Genomic DNA, 25,512 nt, shown 5'->3' on the forward strand with positions numbered 1-25,512 from the left:
GTTAAAAAGTCAGCCTCCTTACTTTAAAGTCCCAGCTCACAGTGCTAAAGTGTTTTCCTAAAGCCTCCATAAATTCCTCTTTCCCTTTGATACTTGGGCAAGCCACCATTTCCTTCCCTACACAAACTCAGGGACATGTTTGTGGAGGAAGAGGGAGGGAAGGCAATTTTCCCTCGTTCCTCCTTAGATAATCATGACCCCCCCTCCCTCCCAAGCATGCTCCTCAATGCCTAGCTAGGTGGGAGTTCTTAGAAATGTGTCATTTGACGGGTGCTTTTGGTCCCCCCCTCCCTAAAAGGATGAATGGCTTGAAAACTACAGAAGCCATCTATCTCCTTGCCACAACGAATAAAGCTCCATCTGTGGAGGTAAAAGGCAGAGCAGCAGCTGTGTTTTGCTAAAAAGGAACATGGCTTCCCCCTCTGCTGCATAGGCCATCTTGCAACACAGGTGAATGGGCCGGGCTGCATGACTAGAGCTGCAAGGGAGGGAGGGCAGTGAAGACACATTTTTGATTCGCTTGGTTGTGTTTGGCTTCAGTTCATTACCCGGCAAACCCAGGGGTGCCCACCTGAGCACCTTCTGCGATTTTTTAATTTCATTTATTTACTTGAGGCAGGGGAGGGGCAGAGAGAGAGGGAGGGGGAGAGAATCCCAAGCAGGCTCCGCGCTGTCAGTGTGGAGCCCTACGTGGGGCTCGATCTCACGAACCGTGAGATCATGTCAGACGCTTAACCAGCTGAGCCACCCGAGTGCCCCTTGAACACCTTCTGACATACTTAGTGACTGGACACTTGAGAAAAACGTAGAGCTCTGGGCCACTGCGTCCGTGGGTCATTAAAAACTCAGAGTTGGCATGGTGGCATGGCCCCAGGTTGTCAGTGAGTAGTTCTGGGAATCTCTAGACGGCCAGGTCTCTAAATTCATTTCCAGTTATCCCAAGTGGCGATTCATAAGGCCACCATTAGGGAAGGAGGCCACCTCTTTACTTCCCAGTCCCACACGGAGCACAGAACGGAATGACCTCAGAATACTCTCCACTTCCGAATGGTTTGAGAACCAGAATTTCTTGCTTATGAACAACTGAGGGAGCATCAAAAACCCACGTGAGAGGGGCGCCTGGGTGGCGCAGTCGGTTAGGCGTCCGACTTCGGCCAGGTCACGATCTCGCGGTCCGTGAGTTCGAGCCCCGCGTCGGGCTCTGGGCTGATGGCTCAGAGCCTGGAGCCTGTTTCCGATTCTGTGTCTCCCTCTCTCTCTGCCCCTCCCCCGTTCATGCTCTGTCTCTCTCTGTCCCAAAAATAAATAAACGTTGAAAAAAAAAAATTAAAAAAAAAAAAAAACCCACGTGAGGCCTCAGAGAGGTCGGGTCCATTTACAAGGCTCACATCCCAAAGGTTTAGGGTATCTTAAGGAGTCGTCGTCCTAATTCCATCGGAGACTCAACTCGGTCTGCACCGCGCTCTCTCAGCAAGAGAGCCTCTTGGTGCCTCAGTGCCTGCACTTAACAAAATGAGGAACCGTGCCTATCATCAACGGTCACGTGCCTTTTGACAGGCTCAGGGGTTTATGGAATATTCTCGGGCCCTTGGCACTGTGTCAATACAGAGCATCAGTCCCATCATTCACGTATCACCCATTGCTACTACTACACAGAACATGTAAGCCCGATGCTCTATGCGTTGGGTGAGATGAACCCGTCTGGTAACTAAGGTGACTTCATGCCACGGACTGGTGGGGCCTCAGGTGACCGGATGTGAACACGATTTTGAAGTCCCCATCCCAGCTTGAGCTGGGCTAATTCAGGAAAAGCCCTAACTGAATCACAAGAAAGAAAGAAAAAAAAAAAAAATGGAAGAGCAGCAGAGGGAACTCTCGATACTAAAACAACGGGGTTAGGAAAAATACGCGAGTAACCATCACTGGGGTGAGAGACAATCAGTCAAATCTGCAGCCATGTTGTTTTCCGGCGCCTGAACTGAGCACACACAGCCACAGGTAAAACCGCCCTTGGACGGAGCGTGCATTGAACCAGAACAACACGCTCCAGGCCTGCCTCCCACAGGATGTGGCAGACGTCAGAGGGGCTCTGGCGTGGCATGCCACAGGAGGGCTGTGCAGAAGGAGAGTCTGGTCAAGGCTCTGGAAAGCCCTGTGCAGTCTGTGGGGAACAATAAGAATGCAGAATAGAAATGTAAGCTGCAGGCTGATGGGTCCGTTAGGAATTAGGGCCGTCTTTGAAAGGAATCTGCGGAGATGATGCAAAACCCCAAGCATGCGACCCAGATCGTGGCGGGGCATATGGGAGGGAGAGGGGACTGGGAATGAGACATTTTCTAATCTGACTGGTCTGAAGTTTCCCCCCGAGTGAAGAGAAGGGTCACCGCACAATCAGAGGCAGAGCTGGACTGAACACAGTCCGCTTAGCAACCCGGAGGGATGACCTCCACAAAGCCGAGCTGGGCTCGGAGGCAGATGTGTGCCGTGCCCGGGACATCTTCGAAGGAAGTGGGGGAACGGTCTTTCTGCCTTTAATGTCAAATCATAAAGGCAGAGACAAAACAGGCTGCAGAGGATGATGATTTGGTGGCCTCAGTGTTAGAGAAGGAACGTCTAGGTCCTCCAGAGGCCAGGCTCCCACATCACCGGACTTTCCAGGACAACTCATCCCCGGGGCCATAAGAGATAATCTAATAAATATCCGCAGCTTCCTGACGGGAAGACAGCTTCATGTGCGAAACGCCTTCAGATCCAACTGTTTGAAAACAAGGCTTCCTCTGTGTAGAGGGACACAAGTTTCTTCCAGTTCACTTCGAAGTCAGAGTGTGTGGTCTGTGGTCCCTGACTTCAACTTCTCGCCTAGTCCCCGATCAATACTTAGTACCAGGTGCTGCGCTGGGTACTTTGCGTATGTTATCTCAAGTCACCCTCAGAACTGCCAGGAAGTAGGTATTATCTCATTGTATTTTTGGTTTTATTTTTTTAGTCTAGAGAGAGAGCAAGCACACAAGCAGGGGAGAAGGGGGGAGGGAGAGAGAGAGAATCCCAAGCAGGCCCCACACTGAGCGGAGGGGCTCGATCCCACGGCCCTGGGATCATGGCCTGAGCCCATATCAAGAGCCAGATGCTTAACCAACTTAGTCGCCCAGGCGCCCCGGTATGATCTCATTTTAGAGGTGAGGAATCTGAGGTTCAGGCAGGTCAAAAATCTTGCACAAGATCACATAGCTAGCAAATGCATTCAAAGACTACAAGAGACCAGGCAGGGTGAAACTGTTAAGATCTGGCAAACCCGCTGGTTGTTCATAGGTGGCAAATCAAACAGGCTGAAAGCAGGTCTCTGTATCTGAATGGACCGAATGTCAAGTCACAAATCTTCGTTACAAGGTAAGAGACAAAAAGAGAAACACGGTGTTGTGAGAATCTTCTGGAAGAGTCAGTCACAGCCAGCCAAGTGAATCTAAGATGGCTTCATGGGGGGGGTGCTACCCGAAGCGAGTCTTAGAGAAAGAGCAGGATTTCAGCAGGTAAAGAAAACTGGAAGCTATTTTCTACTGAAGAAAGAGTAAGAGAAAAGGCAAACTAACTAACTAACTAACTAACTAACAGTGGGAAGCAGGAGGTAGACATGTGAAATGCTAACTAGCCCATGTGGTCTTGGGAATGTGATGATGGAAGAAAGCAGACTCCTAGGCCTATTTCACCTCAGGTCCTTTCCATCAGGATGACCTGCCTTCTCCCTCACACTGATGCTAGCAAATAAAAGCACCCTGGGGCTGATATTCCAGAAAAAAAAAAAACCCAGGTCAATGTAACACACAGGTACATCCAACTGGATTGGCCCTATTGAGTCCCCTTCTGATGCTTCAGACCCTAGTTCTTCCACATGGGATTTAGTTTTATCTGTTCCTTTTGTCTCAGATGAGGACTCCCCACTCCAGCCCCCGCCTGAAAACAATGCTCCCACTGACAACCCTAAGCCTCCCAATGCAGAAGGGGGAGAAGGAGTGAAAAGCCAGCGATTTCGGTCTTTCCTTAAAAAGGAAAGAGGGGTTACGGCGAGTTCGTGAGTAGAAAAGCAGTGCTATGACATTTTGGCTCTTAGAAGGTATTAAGCTGCTGCATGTGAAGACAGATTTAAACATTTAGAGACTGGTGGAAGAAAGACCAATGTGAAGGCGCTGTAATAGCCAGGAAGAAACGTGGGTCAGAACAAGAGTGAAGACGGTAGGAATGGAGAGGAAAGAGTGGCTGCAAGGAGTAGGCAGGATGTAGAACTGTCAAGCTCTTCTTCTAGATTATGGGACTTTGGGCAAAACACCTCATCTCCCTAAACCTCAGCATCCTCATGGAAGGTAGGAAGAGAATAGTTCTGACTCATGAAGCTGTGCTCACAAAGCAAATGAAGTAATGTCTTCAGAGCAAGGACAACGATGGCTAGAACACAGTCCAAAATGTCAGAATTACCGAGATGAGCAAGTCGGAGGAGGGGCTGGGATAATGCCAGAGTCTGCGTAGCTGGGAGGGCGGGTGCCAGGAAGTCAAAAGTAGACGTTGAGCAGGAGAGTGAGGTGTTTCAGAAAGCAGTTCATGGTGCTTTCCTTTTGCAACATCATAATCGCCACGGTTTACATCTGGGGCTCTAGTAGGGCAGAGCCCTATGCTAGTAACACTAGGCCCTCTTACCACATGTCTTTAGCCAGTAGGGACTACTGCTTTGAAAAATCTGCCCCAAATTTGAGATCTAATACCCTCAAAACCAATGAAGTAGGACGTTTTCATTTTGTCCCGGGAACCTGTGTGTATGTGTATGTGTGTCTTAAATATTATTTTATTTTTGTAAATGCTTTTTATTTATTTTGAGAGAGAGAGAGAGAGACAGAGTACTAGCAGGAGAGGGACAGAGACACACACAGAGACACACACACACACACACACACACACACACACACACACACACAGAATCTGAAGAAGGCTCCAGGCTCCGAGCTGTCAGCACAGAGCTCAGAGCCCGACGCGGGGCTCGAACCCGCGAACTGCGAGGTCGTGACCTGAGCCGAAGTCCGCGCTCAGCCGACCGGGCCACCCAGGTGCCCCTACGTGTGTCTGTCTTAATGTTAAAAAGATAGACTAGCAATTCAGAACAGGCTGTCCAACGTTCAAAACCATGACCAACTTTTCCTTTCGTAACACTTAAATGGAAATGCGTCGTCAATAACATAACCGGAACGGTCAAGGGGCAATCAAGGATAATGAAAGGTAAATGTACAACCAGGAGGAGCCCCCCGCCCCACAAAAGTGTGCAGGACAAACCCCATGGAGGGAGGAGCTCTCGCTTACCCGGACAGTATGGATCCCAGGAGGTCATCAGTCAGAGGTAACCTGAAGGATTTGCACAGCCTTCTGATGTCTTTGGTGGGTAGCACTTTTTTCCTGCATTAAAACAGAGTAGGCAGGTGTTTATAGATTTTGTCTCTCTTGAGTAAACAGTTACAGGCTATAGGAAAGAAAACACAGATGCCTCCCAAGAATCTGCGCACGGAAATGAGTATCAGCGGTGGTAGGGTGATTCACAGTAAGGAAAAACAGTCCTATGGCATTTCACCAACTTCTTCCAGTTCATAAGCCATCAGATTCTGTCCTTACAAAGGCCTGCCCATCACGATTCAGACTCTTGGTTGGTGACAGCACAGCGTATTAGGGCTGTGGCCACGAGTGCTGCTCTAAGTAATTGGTCTGCCTTCTTGACCACTGGTCAAAAGATGGCTCTGATATTTGAAAACATCTTTTTTTTTTTTAATTTTTTTTTTTCAACGTTTATTTATTTTTGGGACAGAGAGAGACAGAGCATGAACGGGGGAGGGGCAGAGAGAGAGGGAGACACAAAATCGGAAACAGGCTCCAGGCTCTGAGCCATCAGCCCAGAGCCCGACGCGGGGCTCGAACTCACGGACCGCGAGATCGTGACCTGGCTGAAGTCGGACGCTTAACCGACTGCGCCACCCAGGCGCCCCGAAAACATCTCTTAATTTGACAGGCATCTAGAGCCTCCAACACAAGTATTCAATGACTTGAGGGTGTTTTTCTAGTCTTTTCTTGGACCCAAACCTTGCAATTTGGAAGCCCCAGCTGGGGCCTTAACATTCACCTCAGTTTTGTCAGAGGGTTTCTCCAGAGCAGCCCAAGAGTCATTTTCCTCAGCCTGCTGGGGCGGGGGGCGGCACAGAAGTGCTCGTCCAGTGTTCTCACTCAGCCAGTATTCTTCTAGGCACCAAGCAAAATGAGAACCAATAGGAAGGAAAGCGGGCAGCTTTATTCACAGCAAGGTTATAAAACGATGAGAGAGCGTTTATGTCTAGAACAGAAGCTTGTCAGATCTGGAAGAGCCTCAGAGCTGTCGGATCAAGCAGGCTCATCGTGCCCAGGAGGTATTCCTTTAGTGAAGGAGGGTCACACTTCTCACCCCGGGGGAGGGGTCCCCACCAGGGTGGAAGGCAGGGCCAGGGTCATGCAAAGCTCAGGCCCCGCATCCTCCAGAAGGCTCGGCAAAGTGTGAAGGTTCAAGGAAAAATATCATCTTTACAAAAACTCAACGAGGCTGTATGATTCTGGATTAGGAAAAAATACCCATGTTCATCACTAAGATGAACCATTGGACCTTTAAAGATATTTAGGGTACACAGCAGGCCACTTGGATGTAAACTTCAGGTCTGGGGATGGCGGAAGGGGTCGTGGGAGCAAAGAAACAGCAGTGGTGGGGCCTAACAAAATTAGAGGCTAGGGTTAAAACTAAGATTTTCTAACTCCACGTGAGTATTTCCCCCCATGATATCAGGTCTGTGGGTAAGATGGGGCTCTACTTTATAAAAATGACTCGATAAAGCTCAATATAAACATGGCAAATGTATTAGAGATAGACTACGCTGAACTTCATGATTTTCAAGAAGAAATCATTTCAAAGCAACTCTGTAGAACGTTTCCTTGTAAATTCCCTGTTCTCTGTATTATAAAGGTCATTTGTAAGTCCCAGTCATCACTAAAATAATGTAAGAAAAAGACCTCTCTGAATGAAACCTTCTAACATTTGGCTTTACTACGTTTCGGCTGAAAGCTTCCAGAAACCAATTAAAAGGAAATGCAAAGAGGCATCCTGTTTTTTTGAAGATACACGGGCCTTCCGTTTTCCATCAGCAAACAGAGGTCACCATCACTATGAAATATGTGTATCAGATGCTCACCAAAAATGATTTACAGGACCTCTGCTATATAGTGGGAGTATAATGGGACATCTCGAAGTTCTTTCTGCCCTTTGGGATAAAATGTGAATCCGTTCACTACTCAGGTCTACAGAAATTTATTAAAATCGAGAAAATAAAGACTTACTTTTCTCGATCTTCATAGACACAAGTAGCAATGAGTCTTTCAAAATTCTCAAAAATATTTTTCTTGAGTTGTTCGTGGGCCTGTGCCATTAGGATGTTCATATCAGGACATGTGTCCTCGGGCACCCCGTAGTGACGTGCAAGGGTTATAAATTCATGTTCTAGGAGTCTCCCAACGGTGAGAGTCATTATTATGTCTCTGTAAAGAAAATGAGAAAACGCTCATGAAGTTGCATCTAAGAACAATATTTTGCTTTCTCTCAAAAATATCCAAACTCCACCGTATAAAATTTTTATCAACTGCACAGAGAACAGGTGATTATTTTTTCTTTAATTTAATTTCCATTTCGATTCTGAGCAGCAGGAAGGCACCAGTGCTGGGATGGACGCACTATAGCTTCTAAATGAAATGGCATTTTCCCCAAACTCAAACTCCTACCAGAGAAGTGCCTGCAACCAGAAAGTAAATCTCTCAAAGGCCTTGGTTAAAGAATAAAGAATAAAAGATAAAAGACAAACAAAAAACACCTGCCACTAAATACAGGATTTCGTTCAATGCCTATTAACCTTACTTTACACAAAATAGTAACAGACTTGGGGTTCTGGTTTCCCAGGCATAAAATGTATAAATCAGTACATTAGAAAGGTCTTTTCGAGTTGGAGAAAGCAATTAGAAACCTCTCCGCAGAAAAACTCAGACCGACACGCCCTGCCAGTGAGAAAAAAGCGAGAGGAAAAGAGTAAAAAATGAAGAACGATGTAAAGGTACAGCTGTCTTAGGCTTTTGAAGACAATGGCATTGAGATTTTGCGGCAGAGCTAAAAAAACAACAACGACAACAACAAATGACAGCAACAACATATTAACGATGAGGACTCAGAGCCTAACAAACTGGCAGGGTCGTCTTCAGTATATTCTCTATATGACAGCTAATAAACCATGCAGCACGTGTAAGAAAGTACATCAAAATAGTTAAAATGCCAACCGTTACAGTGGTTACATGAATAAGCTTCCATTATCTAGAAAATCTACTTACTGCGAATAATTCAGTTCCCAAGAATCCCAAATAAGCAAGGGAATACAAGATTGTATTTGGTCTGCGGCTCACAGACCGGTCTTTCAGCATAACGGCTTTTAGTTCTCTTACGCATTTCTTGGCATTCTCAAGATCATCGAAGATCTCTGGGCCTCTCCTAGTCTCTCAACACCACAGACTGGGAGGGTCGCTTGAACGAACTGAGTAATGATATAACCCTTGCCATCCATCGAGTACTAGCTATGTGCCAGGTCCTGCGTCGCCAGAAACTTCTGGCATGGATCATTTCATCTGGCTCAGAAGAGCTATTACTATCAGATAGCTATTACTATCCCCATTTTACAGAGGAGAACACTGAGGCACCGAATACGTCCCGTGTCACGCAAGCCAGAATGAGAACAGTTGCAGTCTGGCTCCAAAGCCCACGCCCTTGCATGTTGTTCTATCCCTCTTCTGTGGGGACACAGAAGACACAATGACTGGATGGGAGTTGGGGCTCAGCCAGGGAAAGTTTCCTAAAGGCTGTGGGTATTAAGCTGACCGTTTACAGACCTCTACTCCCTTTACCGTCCATGACCTCTGCTTCGAGGGCTATCACTTGATCAGCATAAATAAGTCAGAGAAAGTAATTTCAGAAACCCGGAGTCACCAACCGTCTCTGACAAAGGGCTAAGTGACCATGGAGAAATCTCTCCGAGGAAAGCCCACAGCTCATTCAGAACACCGGTCACGGAATATTCAGTCACGACACGGGCGGAAAATGGAATGCTATGCAGCCATAAAAAGCAGGTTGTTGGGGTGCCCGGGTGGCTCAGTCGGTTAAGTGTCCGACTCTTGATTTCCCTCAGGTCATCATCTCACGGTTCATGAGTTCGAGCCCTGCCATCGGGCTGCACGCTGATAGCGTGGAGCCTGCTTCGGATTCTTTCTCCCGCTCTCTCTGCCCCTCCCCCACTTGCTCTGTCTCCCTCTCTCAAAAATAAACTTAAAAAAATTTTTTTACAGTACGTTGCTGATTGGCATTTGCTTGTACGAAAGATGTCCATGCTGCATTGATAAATGCACGATCCCAGTGAAAGTGAAGATTCCAGTACCTATAGATTCGCAGGGGAAACAGGTGATGGGGATCAAGGAGTGCACTTGTCGTGATGAACACGGAGTATCGCATCGATGTGCCAAATCGCTGAACCTGACATGACACTGTATGTTAACTGGAATTTCAATTAAAACTTTAAAAAATGAAGGGTACCGGCCAAAGCATCTATAATGTTGTCCCTGGTCGCTGAGATTTCTTTATATACATTACGTATATGTATCTATATGTATGTATTTATACATATAATCTATATCTTTATAGATATAACTTATGTATATCTATATATAACATACCTTTATATATAATTTCTGCTTTCTCTGAACTTTTGTAAGTATCAAATATTGCTTTCATCATCATAAAAAAAAAAAAACCCAAAAAAAACAAAAAACACCTGAAAGGTTTTTTTTTCGTTTTGGGGGCGGAAACAGCGTGAAGGAGGACAAGTGGCAAACTCCCCAGGACGAGGGAAAAGAACGGGCGCGGCGGTAACCAGAAACTTGCCGCGCACCTTTAACTAAACTTGTTCTAGCACCACGAGGTCATAAAAGTTTATCTTCCTTTTCGTTGGATAAACTGCAGTTGTCCTGGCCTCAATGCGGTTAAAATTTATATCTGCTGGACTTGCGCGTGCTCGGGTTTTAAACAGCTCAGTACCCCGCCGCTCCCCGTGCCTTTAGGTGAGGGTTTCAGACGAGCTGCCCCAGACTTGAAACCGCCCCCAGGCATGGGGGGGACACAGAGGGGTCCCCGGAGTGGAGGCCGGTGTGGCCGGTGTGCCCGTGCGGCAGGTCCCAGGACTGCTGCTCCTTTGCCCGCATTTGCCATGTGCCCCTTTTCTTTTGGGCTCCCCCCCAACCCGGTCAAACTTGACTTGGCTCCACCAAGAACGAAGGATCTTCTCAAGAGTGGCACCCTCCATCTTTGTATCGTGGTAAAGCACACGGAACAGAAAACGTACCAGGGGTGCGCATCCCCAACGTTGGGCTGCCGCCGCTTCCGTCTGTCCCCAGACCTTTTCATCACCTTGAAGAAGCACTCACTCTGCTCCCCCCTTCCTTCCCCCCTGCCCTCTTCTGCACCGGGGCAGCCACAAATCTCTTTTCCACCTCTGTAGATTTGCCAATGCTGGATATTTCATATGAGTGGAATCCCAGAGTCTCGTCCTTTGTGTCTGGCTTTTCCTGCCTAGCGTGATGTTTTCATGTTCACACCTTTTTAGGCCTGAGTAATAGTCCATTGTGTGAACTACCACGTTTTGTTTATCCATTCACGCATCGACAGACATCTGGGTCGTTTCCACCTTTGGGCTACTGTGAAGAGTGCTGCTGTGAACACTGGTGTGCCAGTTTTTGTTTGAATGCCTGTCTTGAATTTGGGGGGGTACAAATGCAGGAGTAAAACTGCCGGGTCGCTTAGGAATTCTATATTTAACCGACTGAGGGAGAGGACCAAACTGTTTTCTGCATATTCTATTTTTTGCTGGCAGGAGCCATGAAAACAGAGGTCCGACTCCCATGAAACACAGCCCTTCCTCACTTAAACCTTCCGAGTGAACCTGAAATGTGATTTGAGAGCAAAGTCTGAACTTGGTGCTTCCTGCTCCTTCATTTAAGGGAAATAAAAGTGCATTTTCAAAAGAAGCTTTCGTTGTATTCATCTGGTGTTCTGTGATGACCATTGCTAATCTTAAAAACTCAAAAACGGGGGCGCCTGGGTGGCGCAGTCGGTTAAGCGTCCGACTTCAGCCAGGTCACGATCTTGCGGTCCGTGAGTTCGAGCCCCGCGTCAGGCTCTGGGCTGATGGTTCAGAGCCTGGAGCCTGCTTCCCATTCTGTGTCTCCCTCTCTCTCTGCCCCTCCCCCCTTCATGCTCGGTCTCTCTCTGTCTCAAAAATAAATAAACGTTAAAAAAAAAAAATTTTTTTTTTTTTTTTTTTTTTTTTTTTAAAAAACTCAAAAACGGCGGGGCATGTGGGGGGCTCAGTTGGTTAAGCGTTCCACTTCAGCTCAGGTTATGACCTCACGGTTCATGAGTTCGAGCCCCAGGTCCAGCTGGCTGCTTTCAGCTCGGAGCCTGGAGCCTGCTTCAGATACTGTGTCTTTGTCTCTCTGCCCATCCCCTGCTCCCATTCCTGTTCTCCCTCTCTCTCTATCCCTGAAAAATAAACATTAAAAAAAAAAAAAACACTCAAAATGTCAACCACCTTTGCCTTTACTCAACATTGTACTGTGTTCCTGGCGTTAATATCGTATACGGATCATCTCAGTATTAGTTAATCTTATAAGGGATGCCGCCATGATTCTCTCTCAGTTTTTGTAATTAAAGTCATAAGAGTCAAAAAAAAATGATGCCAAACTGCTCTAGGGCATTGAAGTAACTATGCGCAATCCTGAAACATGAAATGCTAAGCAGTTTTACAAGACATAATTCCATGAAAGGCGCCCACTCAAGCAACAATGAATCAAAACTCCATTTTAAAGCTCTGAATCTCAGGGCATTTTCTTACACGTTGAATCGGTGAAGCGTAAGCAATAATTTCCAGGCCAACTAAAAAAATTAGTTTCAACATAAACAAGGGCTCAGGAGTCCAAGCTTTGGGCCCGAAGGCCTAGAAGAAAATCAGGTTGAGCCTAAATTAAACACAGCAGCAATTCTGATGACAATTGGTTGGCACTCTTGATCATTTCCTTCAATTTGATATTCAGCAAATAAAATGTTCCACTTTCTCTAATCAGAAGCCAGGCACACCTGCTCACATCCTACACTCCCTCAGGCCTTCTCTTCTACTTGTGGGCCTAAGCTGCCCATGCGGAGCAGAAAACCCTGCCTTCCCATCACTGACACCCCAGTCCGCCATACTGTTGAACTTGTGTGTTTCCAGACAGTGAGTGGAGGGAGGTAGAGACAGCTGGTAAAGTATATGTCAGAGGAAGGAGAGACGGAAAGATGCATCAAAGTGGGGCCAGTACAAATGTGTGACCAAAAAGGATTTTGCTGCCGGCTTAACCATAGCAACCATAGCTCAAGACCATTCATGAAACTCTTCAATGTCACTGGAGGACAAGGTCATTACACGTGGTTACGTCGTCTGGGCACCGCCTACCTCCCCGGAGTACATTTACAGACTCCTGGTATAAATGGTGTCCCTTGGAGTTGTACGACATGGTAGTCTTGCCAGAAGCCAAAGAACTCTGGAGAAAAGGGAAACACAAAGTCAACTCCAGAGTAAGAATATCATCCACCCCGGCCTGGGTCACAAGCCTCCCTGCAATCGGGAGACGGGTGTGGTTTAGTGGGAAAAATATGAGCTTTTGAACTACACAGACCTGGATTAAAATTCCAGCCCCGCTAATTCACTGACAACTGGGAACTTTGGTAAGTTACTTCTCCAAAGCTCTGTTCCTTATCTGGGAAGCCAGGACAAGACCGTTTGCTTTGTTGGTCATGTCATGCCTCTGTTCAAAACCCCCTGAGGGCTTGCCATCCCTCCTGAGGTAGAACCCAAAAGGCTCATGATGTGATATCTGATGTGATGTCCCCCTTTGTATCTCTTGGGCCTTGTCCCCTCTTTCCTCTGCACCTGCCATAGTACACTCCTTGCTTTTCCTCAAACAAGGCAGTTACATACCAGCTTTAGGATCTCTGCACTGGCTGCTACCCCTACCCTAGAATGCTCCTCCCCAAGACAGTTACACAGTTTGGTCCTTCACGTCCCGTAGGGCATCTTCTGGAGTATCATCTTTGTGAGGCCTTCTCTGACGATTCTTTTTAAAAGTGTGACCCCTCTGGGGCACCTGGGTGGCTCAGTCAGTTAAGCATCCCACTCTTGATCTCAGCTCAGGTCATGATCTTGTGGTTTTGTGAGATCGAGCCCTGGTGTTGGGCTCTGTGCTAACAGCATGGAACCTGTTTGGGATTCTGTCTCCCCCTCTCTCTGCCCCTCCCTCTCTCCTTGTTACTTTCTCTCTCTCTCAAAATAAATAAGTAAACTTAAAAAAAAGTGTAACCCCTACTCTAAAAGACTGGCATTCCCTGACTCCTCCTCTGATTTCTTCTCCTCCTCTGATTTCTTCTCCTCAGTGGCATTCATCATACACCAGCCTGGTATATCATTTGCTTTCTTATTCTGTATATCGTCTTTAGCCCCCCACTGGAACGTGAGTTCCACAAAGGACAGGGCTATTTGTCTACTTTGTTCACTGCTGAATCCCCAACACTTTAAGTAGATCCTGGCACACAGTAAGTAAGCACTGTATAATAAATAGTTGGCTGAATAAATGAAAACTGAGGGTTACATTAGCAAGGTATAAAAAGCATTTAGCATAGTGCCGGGAACTATAAATGCTCAATAAATGCTAACGGTTTGTATTACTCTCATCATCCCACAATAGAGATCTCTTCATGTTGTATCAAACTGAAAGAGGGGTGCCTGGATGGCATAGTCGGTCAAGTGCCCGACTCTTGATCTCAGCTCAGGTCTTGATCTCAGGGTCACGAGTTCAAGCCCCATGCCGGACTGAGGCCTACTTACAAATTTGTTTTAAATAATAAAAAAAAAAAAATGATTACACTGAAAGAGTTACTTCTCATAAGCAAGCTTATCTTGGAAAACTGTGAAATGTTTCCGACGATCGAAATCACAGAATTTACCTGCGGAATGTAAAAGGAACGTGGCACACTTGTTTTAAGTAGTCATATTCAGGATTAAGTCTGAAGTGATGAAGTAATAAACTCCAGGTGTGCCTTTCTTTATATAACCGATATATTTGAGAAGCTGCACAAATGCTTAATCCTCAGAAATCAAATTAGGTGCCCCCTTCCATTCTCTGTTGCATATACGTCTGCTTTATCCTCCTTTTGGTCATTTTTCATTGGCAGTGGCACCTAATACCTCAAGCTTTAAATTCCCCTGATTCGTGTGAGGTTCTTCATGACAAGCAAGCACGCTAGACTCGGAAATAAGTCCTCTGGAAGCTAAAGAATCTCTTGACAGTGTCATAATTACTGCCAAATACATCTGTGCTGTAAACGGATTTTTTTGAAATGTTTTCTCCAAGAGAAGGACATCTGCACTGAAAATCACTGACCCTGTTTTCTTATTCCAAATGTAAGCAGGCTTCTAGTTTTCTCCCCATTGCGGCTCTAATCTTCGTTTCACATCACATACTGTGGCTTTTCCTGTTTTGACAGGTAGTGGAATGTACATGGTAATTTTGATTTATTTAGTTTGAAATCCAGGATGTCTTGGTGCACTCGACTCTGGGGCTGCTTAAGTGTAGCCAAAAAAAAAAAAAAAAAACCCAAAACACACACACACACACACACACACACACGAGATATTCTCATGTAGTTAAGAGCAATTGCTGTATATTATTAACACTATTCCTCAGAGAGGTACGATTTTAGAAACCCTTTAAAACCACTCCTCTATAATCCTTCTACGATGTGGTACAATTCCATTTAATTAACATTCAAGGGGGCTAGGACAACAGTGTTTTTGCTTTCTTGTTTTTTAAATTATGTCCAGATTTTTTGGTAGCAGCAAATGAAAGTGTAGATGATGGCGTTTCGCTTGCAATGTGGGCAGGGAAGGAAGGAATATTCATTTCATTTACAAGCATACTTGTATGAGCATACTCATTTTCTAGCACCTTCCTTTTGGGTAACACCCATCCTGTGTTCAAGGTTTGTCTCCAAGCAAACTTTGCTTGTTTGGCTTTTTGTTTTTAACTCTCCCTGGCTGCCAGAGGGTTTAGAGGCCATGCTGGGCCCTGTGACAGTCAGGGGACCTTACGTGGAGGGACACCCCATAAAAGCCCACAGGCTAAACCCACAGGCTGAACAAACCATCAGCTAAACAAGACTAGGTCTGTGCCCTCCAGGTGTTTACAATCAATTTAGCAAGTCAAGTCTTACTAATATCAAAACGCATCAAGTAAGATATAATCAGTCCTAATTCTTCCTCAACACACACTCTAAAATATAGACTTATTGGCTTCACTCCATTATAAAAGGAACACGTTTCTAAATATAGAGAATTTGGTTAATAATAAAAGCAAGGAAAAAGAAGCCATACACATTCCCACTGCCCAAATATAACCAAGTAATTAAATATTTTAGTATCCTTCTTTGTAGTCTTTTTCTATGCATGGGTATTTAATAGTCTTTTCTTTTTCTTAATAGCTGCGAACGTTATTTTACGGCCTTTTTTTTTTTTTTTTTTTTTCATTTAACTAATACCGGTCATGTTACCACATATTCTTCTGGAACCAAAATGCTAAACCATGCTTCTATTACGGGGTATTTTGTGCGCTTTTCTCAAACTTTTACACAAGTGATGTCCTAATGAACATCTTCAGGCATAAGCTATTTAAAATTATTTCCTTTGACTACAGAGAAAGGAAGAGACGGGCAGACTTAACAGTGTAGGGTGGAAAACGGGCCCAAGAGCAATACTGAAAGAAAGAAAGGAGCAGTGATCTTGTTTTGTTTTTGTTGGGTTTTTTTTTTTTGCTTGCTTACTCACAAAATAACTTTGAAAACCTATGTACTCTCCTCACACATTTCTGAGTCAACATCTAACATGCTGTTTTAAAAAAAAAATTTAAATAAAATTAAATAATTTCCTCTGGATAGTGTCCCAAAAGTGCAATCAGGTGGGCAAAAGAAAAGGACTTTTTTTTTTTTTTTTTTTTTTAAAGTAGCCTCCGTGCCCAACACAGAGCAGCCCTGACTTGAGCTCGCGACTGTGAGATGAGATCAAGAGTTCAGGGGCACCTGGGTGGCTCAGTCGGTTGAACGTCTGACTCTCGGTTTCGGCTGAGGTCATGATCTCGCAGTCTGTGGGTTCGAGCCCCGCAACGGGGGTCTGGGCTGGCGGCATGGAGCCCGGTTGGGATTGTCTCCCTCTCTCTCTCTCTGCCCCTCCCCTGCTTGCTCTCTCTCTCAAAAATAAATAAATCAGCATTAGAAAAATGAAAGTTGGACGCTTAACCAACTGAGCCACCCAAGTGCCCCAAGGAAAGGAATTTTTAAATATCTTGATACATGGTGTTAAGTATATGCTTTTGTCTTTTACCCTCACCAGCAATCAGAGAGAGCCCACAGGAATAGACATTGTCATTTTTAAAAATGTCTCCTAATTCCATAGGTAAAAACAAGTTCTCATTTTAATCAATAATGATTTGATTGCTAATAAAGTTGAGCACCTCTTATTTGCTAGGAAACTGTATTTCTTCTATTGCGTGCTGTCTGAATATGTCCTTACTATGGATTCATTCATTCGACAAACACTAATTGAGCACTTACTTACTCCATGTCGGACAACTTCAACTGATGGAGAGCAGGAGAGGAATGGACTAGATTTGATCCCCCAGCCCTCCGTGACTGCACCCTTGAGTTCATCACAGACCAGAAGGAAAACCAGGTCAGCAAAGTTAAAAAAAAAAAAAAGGGGGGGCGCAATAAATCTTTGTCCAGAAGCTCAGAGAGAGTACCCCTCATCCAGTCTGGCACGTATATACGTGGAGGGGGAAATCCAGGAAGGCTTCACAGCAGAGGTGGTAACGGAGCAGGTCCTGAAGAGGAAAGACAACTTGCCAGTCACGGAAGTAGGCTGGAGGAAGGGGAGGCTGGAGGAATGGGAGAAGCAACCGTATCCTGAAACATCCGAGGAGAACAAGACGGTGGTACATCTAAGGAGCTGTACAAAGTATTAACAGAGCTCACATTTACCAAGTGCTTAGTGCTAGTGTTCAGATATGTTCTGCTGAACTGTGTTGTCAGACTGGGTAAGGTGGGAAAGTATATATTCATGTTTACGCACAAAGGCGTTCATCAAGCCAACTGCTTCATAAGCAGGAACTCCTCTCTCCCACAGCAGCCCTGGAGGCAGGAGTTTTGATTATCCCCATTTTACAGATGAGGAACCGAGGCCCAGAGAGGGTCAGCAAAATGCCCAAGGGCACACAGCTGGTTAAAGTGGTGAAGCCAAGACCTGAACCCAGATGGCCAAGATTCTTCGGAGAGCTAGAACATACGGAAGCGAAACAAGAAGTTAAGAGAGGGGGCAGGTGGGGTCCAATCATGAGAGGCACACGAGGGGCCATGTTAGGGCCTCTGGGTTTTCTTCTGCAGGTGAAGGGAGTCTCCTGAGCGTTGAGCAAGAGGGAGGTACATGAACAGATGTCAGAGCACTCAGAAAGCAAAAGGAGGGTAGATACACCAGTGAGGGCTGCTCGGGCAGAGGGAACGTGGCAAGAGGGTAGAACCAAGGATGGGCCCCAGGTCTCTTGTTGAGTGTCTGGGAGACAAGGCCATCACGGAAGCTAGCTTTGGACAGCATGGGGCGGGGGACACCGTTTCCACTGAGATGGGAAAGGAAGAGTGCCGAGTTGTGAGTGCAGGGGCATGGGAAGGGTTTGTATCTCAAAAGAGGGACCTCTACGTTCTCTGTTAACCCGGGGACGAGGTTTTCCACTGTGAGTGGGAGGAAAATGGTGAAGTTAAGAGCTTAAGAGTGAGAAAGCCTGACACGTCCATTGGGCGGAATGGAAAAGGGCATAACTAGGTCTTGACCTATCCTTAACGGCTTCCTCATCCTTAACTGCTCGTTGTACAGCTTGTCACCTGTGCCTTCGCTTTCTTGGTCCCTGTTGGTCCTTCCCCTTCGGCTTCGTGGACATGATCCTGTCTCTCCTAACTTAAAAGAGTAGCAACACTGAACCTTTGACTATTTGCCTAAGTGGCATCCATCAGCCTGGCAGAACAGTCTCCCACGCCAGTCTTGAGACAACAAGGAGCCACAGCAGTGGCATTTGAGAGCGGTCTGGCCCTCCTTGGACAAAGTTCCCCTCCTGGGGTTCCTGGACAACTAAGGGGGAGGAGGGAGAGGAGAGGTCCCGGGAAGGAATATAAACGGGAAAGAGGGAGGTGATCATATGCCGACCTCGGGCAGGTGGGACGTGTCATAATGGCTCCAAAGGCGATCAGGGAGTTTACAGCGATGGACAAGACTTCTCCTAGGACATTTCCTCCCCACCGCCACCGGTCGTCTTGTTTTGGGTTTTCAGTTGTTCATGTCTCAGTGCCATTAGCTTCTGCTGCTACTTGCCTTTTGCAATAAAGGCTATATTAGCTCTGCTCTTCAGTTCTGCAAATTTTTTTTTTGCTAAAAAGGAACACCAGGCAATATAGTTCTCTGGATTTTTTTTTTTTTAGTAATCGGTTTTAACATGATTAAAGGAACCCATCATGGTACAAATTCAAGAAGCTATACAATGAATTTCCACACTGCTCCAATCTCTGGGCCCACTCCCCAAAATTCCTTTCCCCCCTGCAGCTTTAATGATGATTTAATATACATACACACTGTGAAATGACTATTGGATTCTACCATCCTATTTGATGAAGTCGAAATTGCTCTGAAATATTTTAAACTTAAATCTACCTAAGTCTCAAAGTTAAGGATAAAATATATGATTTTCCTTTCAAGACAGAACGTGAGGAATTCAGCCATTAGTTTCCCCCTCGCTCTTGCAGAGGAGTTTGGCTATTTTGTCTGGTATAAAAGGGATGTGTCATCATCCCTTTAAATTAAAATTTTTTTTCTAAGGTTATGTATGTTGAGAGAGAGAGAGAGAGAGGGAGGGAGGGAGGGGCAGAGAGGGAGAGGGAATCCCAATCAGGCTCCGTGCTGCAGGGCTTGAACTCACGAACCGGCAGATCATGACCTCAGCTGAGACCAAGAGTCGGACGCTTAACTGACTGAGCCACCCGGGCACCCAATCCTTTAAAATTTTTGTAACGACATCATTCACAACATCGTTCAACATCTTGAAATAATGTTTTACCTTGAAATTGAGATGTATAATTGTGTGTGTTTGTGTGTATGTAACTTGTTTTCCAATTTTTTTTAAAGTTTATTTGAGAGAGAGAGACAGAGAGAGAGAGAGAGAGAGAGAGAGAGAAAGGGGGGAGAGAATCTCAAGCAGTCTCCGCAGGTCAGTGCAGAGCCCAATGTGGGGCTCGAACTCACAAATTGCGAGATCATGACCTCAGCCAAAATCAAAAGCTGGACACTTCACCAACTGAGCCACCCAGGTGCCCCCCCAACCCCGTTCCAACTTTTAAAGATCAGATGTCCTGTTTGAGTTCTGTGTTTTGATTTTGTCTTGATGTTCTAGAGTGATTTACTAAAGTAACATATTACTTGGAGTAACTTATCAAAGAAACGATACTTTGCTTTCTTGAAGATGTGAAAACATTTCCATGGTCTCCATGTACATCGAGCAACTTGTGCTCAATTTGTTTACTCTCAAAGCACTGAAGATTTATTCCAGGGTCTGTTCATTGTGTTACCTGAGGCCTGTATCTTTTTGGTTTTGAGGTCATTGGTTCTGCTGTTTGGATTTGCTTTGATGTCCCTTAGGAGATTCTTTCCTGATATATGACCTTTAAATTTTTGTCAAGGTGTATCCAGTGATCTCTTTTCATGTATTTTGCTTGAAACAGGAAGAATTCTATTTACGGACACTTTTTTTTTTTTTTTTTTTTAGCTTAGAAAAGGATTTTTCTTAAACACTTATCTTCATTACTTTAGTTCCCTTTGCTTCGTGCCCTCTCTCCCTCCAATCCTGATCTCTTTTTCCATCTTTTTAATCCCTTTCTTACCTTGCACTGTTTGTGGGTGCTTCTAAAGACAATTCTCTGGTAGTTTACTATGGGGTTTTCTGCAATGTCCAGTCTCCTATGAGTGCCTCCTGTTTAATTTTTAATTCAGAAAAAAAATGGGTGGGGTCACCGGGGTGGGTCAGTCGGTTAGGCGTCCGGCTCTTGATCTCGGCTCAGGTCACGATCTCACGGTTCGTGAGTTCCAGTCCCACGTCAGGCTCTGTGCTGACAGTGCGGAGCCTGCTTGGGATTCTCTCCCCGTCTCTCTCTCCCCTCCCCCAGCTCATGAGCCCACGCACTCACTCGCTCTCTCTCAAAAATAAGGCTTAAGGCGCGCCTGGGTGGCGCAGTCGGTTAAGCGTCCGACTTCAGCCAGGTCACGATCTCGCGGTCCGTGAGTTCGAGCCCCGCGTCGGGCTCTGGGCTGATGGCTCAGAGCCTGGAGCCTGTTTCCGATTCTGTGTCTCCCTCTCTCTGCCCCTCCCCCGTTCATGCTCTGTCTCTCTCTGTCCCAAAAATAAAAAAAAATAAAAAAAATAAAAAAAAAAAATAAGGCTTAAAAAAATGCGTTTTGTACATTTTAATGCAACTCTTGCCCCATTTTGGTGTGTTTGCTTCCCAAAATGCCTGTTTTTTTTTTTAACGTTTATTTATTTTTGAGACAGAGAGAGACAGAGCATGAATGGGGGAGGGTCAGAGAGAGGGAGACACAGAATCTGAAACAGGCTCCAGGCTCTGAGCTGTCGGCACAGAGCCCGACGCGGGGCTCGAACTCACGGACCGCAAGATCGTGACCTGAGTCGAAGTCGGATGCTTAACCGACGGAGCCACCCAGGCGCCCCTAAAATGGTCTGTTCTCGCTGAGAACATCATACATCTGGTTGTGACTATAACTATCTCTTAAAACAATGAAACAAAACCCAATTTCCTACAATAAAGCACTTTTGGAATCTGCATGGCACAGCTCGGCTCCCCTCCGTTGAGGCAACCTTACAAACAGGTCTCTAGAGCGATCTGGGTATTGCTGTGTGGTCGTGCTTCACCACGTTCTGCAGGCTCTGGCACGGACGGGGCGTGGGCAGATCTGGGGGCTGGAAGGAGTGAAGGAGAGGAGGGACCCAATCATGTCCGCCCTCCATAAATGGTGCCCAAGCGAACATAAAATGGAGGGAGGAGGGAGGGAAGGGGGGAGGGGAGATGGAGAGAGGCAGATAAGCTTCTGATGTGGAGACGAAGCCAAATTTGGGTGGGGGGTTGGTCAGGAAAGAAGAGGCTAGGTGGCAGAATAAACGCTGGGAGTCTCGTGCCCATACCCCAACCACTGACAGAGGGACTCTGAAAACAGGCTCACCGTGCTTGGTGTCCCCAGAGCCGTCCAGGTCACAGCTCTTACAGCGGCCCTTCTGTAGGACCACTCACTCACAGAGGAGCCTTGGGGAAGACTCTCTGGCTTATGCCCATTTGACAGACTGTCATTAAGGCAACTGGATCTCTTAGGCCAGGAAATCAATCCGACAAGAAAGAAAGAGTCCGACGATTTTCTTCCTGACCAGGATGGGAAGCTGGAAGATTTCTCACAGATTGCGGGGGCCTGTTTTTGGATTCGTTTCGGTCTTCTATGAAGAACTCTGAGCTTGGGAGAGGCGGCCCCGGCATGGCAAGGAAGTCACTTATCCGAATCAGAAGTCACGGACACAACCTACGCGACTGGTCTACCTACCCTATGACAGTGGCTAGCACTTGTTTTGTTTTGTTTTTTAATTTTAATGCTTTTATTTATTTCTGAGAGAGAGAAAGAGACAGAGCGCCAGGAGGGGAGGGGCAGAGACAGAGGGAGACACAGAATCCAGAATCCGAAGAAGGCTCCAGGCTCTGAGCGGTCAGCACAGAGCCCGATGCGGGGCTCGAACCCACGAACCGTGAGATCGTGACCTGAGCCAAAGTCGGATGCTTAACCGACTGAGCCACTCAGGCGCCCCTAGAACTTTTAAACTTCAAAGTGTCAGTGGGAAATCATTTTTTTAAAGTTTATTTATTATTTATTTTCAGAGAGACACAGAGACAGCATGAGCAGAAGAAGGTGGGGGGAGAGAGAGAGGGAGACGGAGAATCCCAAGCAGGCTCCGCGCTGACAGGGCAGAGCCTGACGCGGGGCTCAAACTCATGAGCCCCAAGATCACGACCTGAGCCAAAATGAAGAGTCGGATGCTTAACCGACTGAGCCACCTAGGCGCCCCGGGAAATCATTTTTAATCTAGGTAATATAATGAGGACGTGTTCGTGGATTCTTGTTTTCAACACCCTTTGCTTCAATCATGTAACGAATCCTAGCGTGTAAATATACGTGATGTAAATATACATCAGGCCTAAATAGAGCAGCCTTAAAAGTCATGCAAGAAATCCATATGCTGGTAAAGCGTGCGTGGCTCTAAATAAAAAGTAAAACAGATATGCTAATCTATTAGGAGTCGGACACTTCTGCTTATAAAAAAAAAAAAAAGGACAACTGAGCAGGCCATCAGTTAAGATCCAACAAAACAGGGAAGCTGGTTGTCAGTCACGATCCCGACTACCCTGCTGCTTCAGGGGCCATGGTCCCCTCTCTGGGCAGGAGGGAGCTGTCACTGTCAGGGTCTGCTGTGCCCTGGGCTGGTGTGCAATGGGTACATCCTGAGCCGGGGGAAGACAGGCCTCCGTGTCCCAGGGGGTGCCCACAGCGGTTCCCACCCCCTCTGCGGGATGCTGGATCACTACAATTCCTCACCCCTCCCTCTCGCTGCACCTCATCCCATGTGAATCTGTGGTTCCACCTTCCAGAGGGGCACGATTTCCTTCCTGGTCCTGGATGATGGGGTCAGTCGCGGGACTTGCTCTGGCCAGTGACGTGGAGGTCAAGGTGTGCCAGTTCTGAGCCTCGGCCTCAAGCGACCGCCTGTGTTCCTCACTGCCTGACCGCACGTCGGCTGACACCGTAAGAATGACGCACCCGGGGGAGCCCGCGGCCTCCCCGAAGGGCAATGAGAGCCACGTGGAACAGAGCTGTGCCAGCCGGGCCCAGCCCTGATCAACTGACCTCCCAATGCCTCACAGATGTGTGAGCTACATACTTACTTTGCATGATGCGGAGATTTTGAGGTCATTTATCAGATAGCAAAAGTGTGGCGGTCGATGACTCACCTCCTCTCCCGGGTACCACGTTCTCGTACTCTCCTCTCCTTTTTCGTCCTGAGGTCAGCAAGAGGCATGCCCACACCTCCGGTTAAGCTGGACCTTGGACAGTTGGGCATCTGGGCCATGGCACGTGATACCCTTGGTAGGACAGCTCTGACTAACATTAGTCGTCTGCTGGGATGCGGTTGTTTCATTCTGAGGAGTGCTATCGGCAACCACCTAGGGCCAGCTACAGCTCGTGTCCCCGGCTGTCCTGTGGGTATGCTTCTGAGGACATCACACACTTAGCAGATGGTCCTCCCTGTGAGTGGCCAGTGGAGAATGTCTTTCTTGAGCCCTGCATTAGGATTCTTTCTGCTGAATGCCTGGCTTATCGTTGCCTCGTGCTCATGGTCTCCCATCTTGTGCTAACCTCTAAGAAGGTCAGAGCCAAGGGGCGCCTGGGTGGCTCAGTCGGTTAAGCATCCTACTTGGGCTCAGGTCATGATCTCACAGTTCCAGAGTTCGAGCCCCACACCGGGCTCGCTGCTGTCAGCGCAGAGCCCCCTTCGGGTCCTCTGTCCCCCTCTCTCTCTGCCTCTCCCCCAACCCATGCTCCCTCTCTCTCAAAAATAAACATTTTTTAAAAAACATTAAAAAAAAAAAAAAAAAAGGTCAGAGCCAGCCTATGGCTGACCTCTAGTAAATGCCTATGACGTCAGGGTCTATACATACACTCTATGTATCAATCCTACCCTGGGAATCCACAGTTCTTTCCTACTTTTCTTGTTTTCTCCCACTTTTATTATATGTATATCCACGCTACGTTATAGCATCGTTTGCGTCTTAGTAAACTACCTTAAATCCATTTCCGAAACAAGGCAACATACAAATAAGTATAAAACCACATCTAAAAGAAGAAAACAAAAACAGAAGGGGTATATACCCAGGAAGTTTTTAAAACTCTACCCCTGTTGCCCCCATTCTGGAGGAGAGCCTCCCAGAAAGGGTAGAGGCAAGGCAAAAGATTTCAATGAGAGCGAAGATCTCAAGCTTGGTAAGAGACAGCCGCTGGGCCATCCGGGGGCACACACATACTTTCCGGGCCCAGAACACGGAAGTTCCATGTGGTCGGCGGTGAGGGGAAGGGAATGCAACTAACATCACTGGGTGCTCACCGGCTTGGTGTTTAGTGTGGATTTAACTCATTCAACGCCCCCAGTAATCTCTTGAACTGGTCTCCATTCACGGGTGAAGAATGTAAAGGCAATCGAGGGGCAGAACAAAGCGTCAAACTTAGCTAGTTTTGCTCCAAATCTTCACTCCCGAGGAAACTGCGTCTGGACCGCCCGGCGCAAATCCCAGTTGTGGGACTTGATACGGGATGATGGGTAGGTTCCTCGAGCTCTCTGTGCCTCAGTTGCCCCATTGTTTCATGCAAAATGAAAATAATAATAGTATCTACTTTTTTAGGGCTGCTGTGGGGATTGGATGAATTACATAAAAAGCATTGAGTACAGCACCTATCATGAGATCAGCGGTGTTGAAGCATTAGGTATCACTGTAATTATTAGGAGGTGGTAAAATGAACCGTCCATCGGGAAAGGCCAAAATCAGTCTAGGCATACCCTTTCAAGAGGATCCTAATTACTGAGTGAAAACGGACTCCAAACAAAGGGCACTGCTTTTATTCGTTCGTTCATTCGTTCGTTCGTTCATGCATGCATGCATTCATTCATTCTTCAGCTAAGGTACATGAGGGAACAGAAAGATGTGCTGAGTGGCACCGGCCATAAATGCAGGGAGATCAAAGAGGCAGGGATCACCGTGAGCTGGGGTGGCTGGGAACATCTTAAGAGGAGAATAATGGTCCTCTGTACCGCGTCTTCAGGGGTAGGAGAAAGCCTGACGGCGAAGGAGAGGCCCCCCTCCGCAATGGTATGGGGGAGAAAATGATCCAGAGCGGGTAGCCCGGAAACAGCAGTGCCAGGTTCCGAGGTGGGTGGCGGAGGTTCACAGATGAGGCTGGCATTCTCTGAGGGCAGCTCGTTGACCTCTGAACCTCCATCACCCACCACAGGGCCTGGCACAGAGTGGGGCCTAACACACGGTTGCTGAAGGAAGAAATGCAGGGTTGGTAAACGTACATGGTTAAACACTCACTGAGGCATGCCTTC

At 46.7% G+C, this 25,512-nt stretch overlaps 1 protein-coding gene across 1 annotated transcript in view; it reads right to left on the reverse strand.

Annotated features, from left to right (window-relative positions):
- The window catches only part of EFHC2 (EF-hand domain containing 2), a 204,845-nt gene that overhangs the window by 25,602 nt on the left and 153,731 nt on the right, over positions 1 to 25,512 (reverse strand). The window contains exons 12-13 of the mRNA XM_045471272.1: positions 7,384 to 7,581; positions 5,341 to 5,433 (exon numbers count right to left, since the gene is read on the reverse strand). Coding sequence (XP_045327228.1) covers positions 5,341 to 5,433; positions 7,384 to 7,581 — 291 coding nt within the window. The remainder of the gene's footprint in view (positions 1 to 5,340; positions 5,434 to 7,383; positions 7,582 to 25,512) is intronic.

Source organism: Leopardus geoffroyi, chromosome X (assembly GCF_018350155.1).
Source record: "Leopardus geoffroyi isolate Oge1 chromosome X, O.geoffroyi_Oge1_pat1.0, whole genome shotgun sequence".
NCBI lineage: Eukaryota > Metazoa > Chordata > Mammalia > Carnivora > Felidae > Leopardus > Leopardus geoffroyi.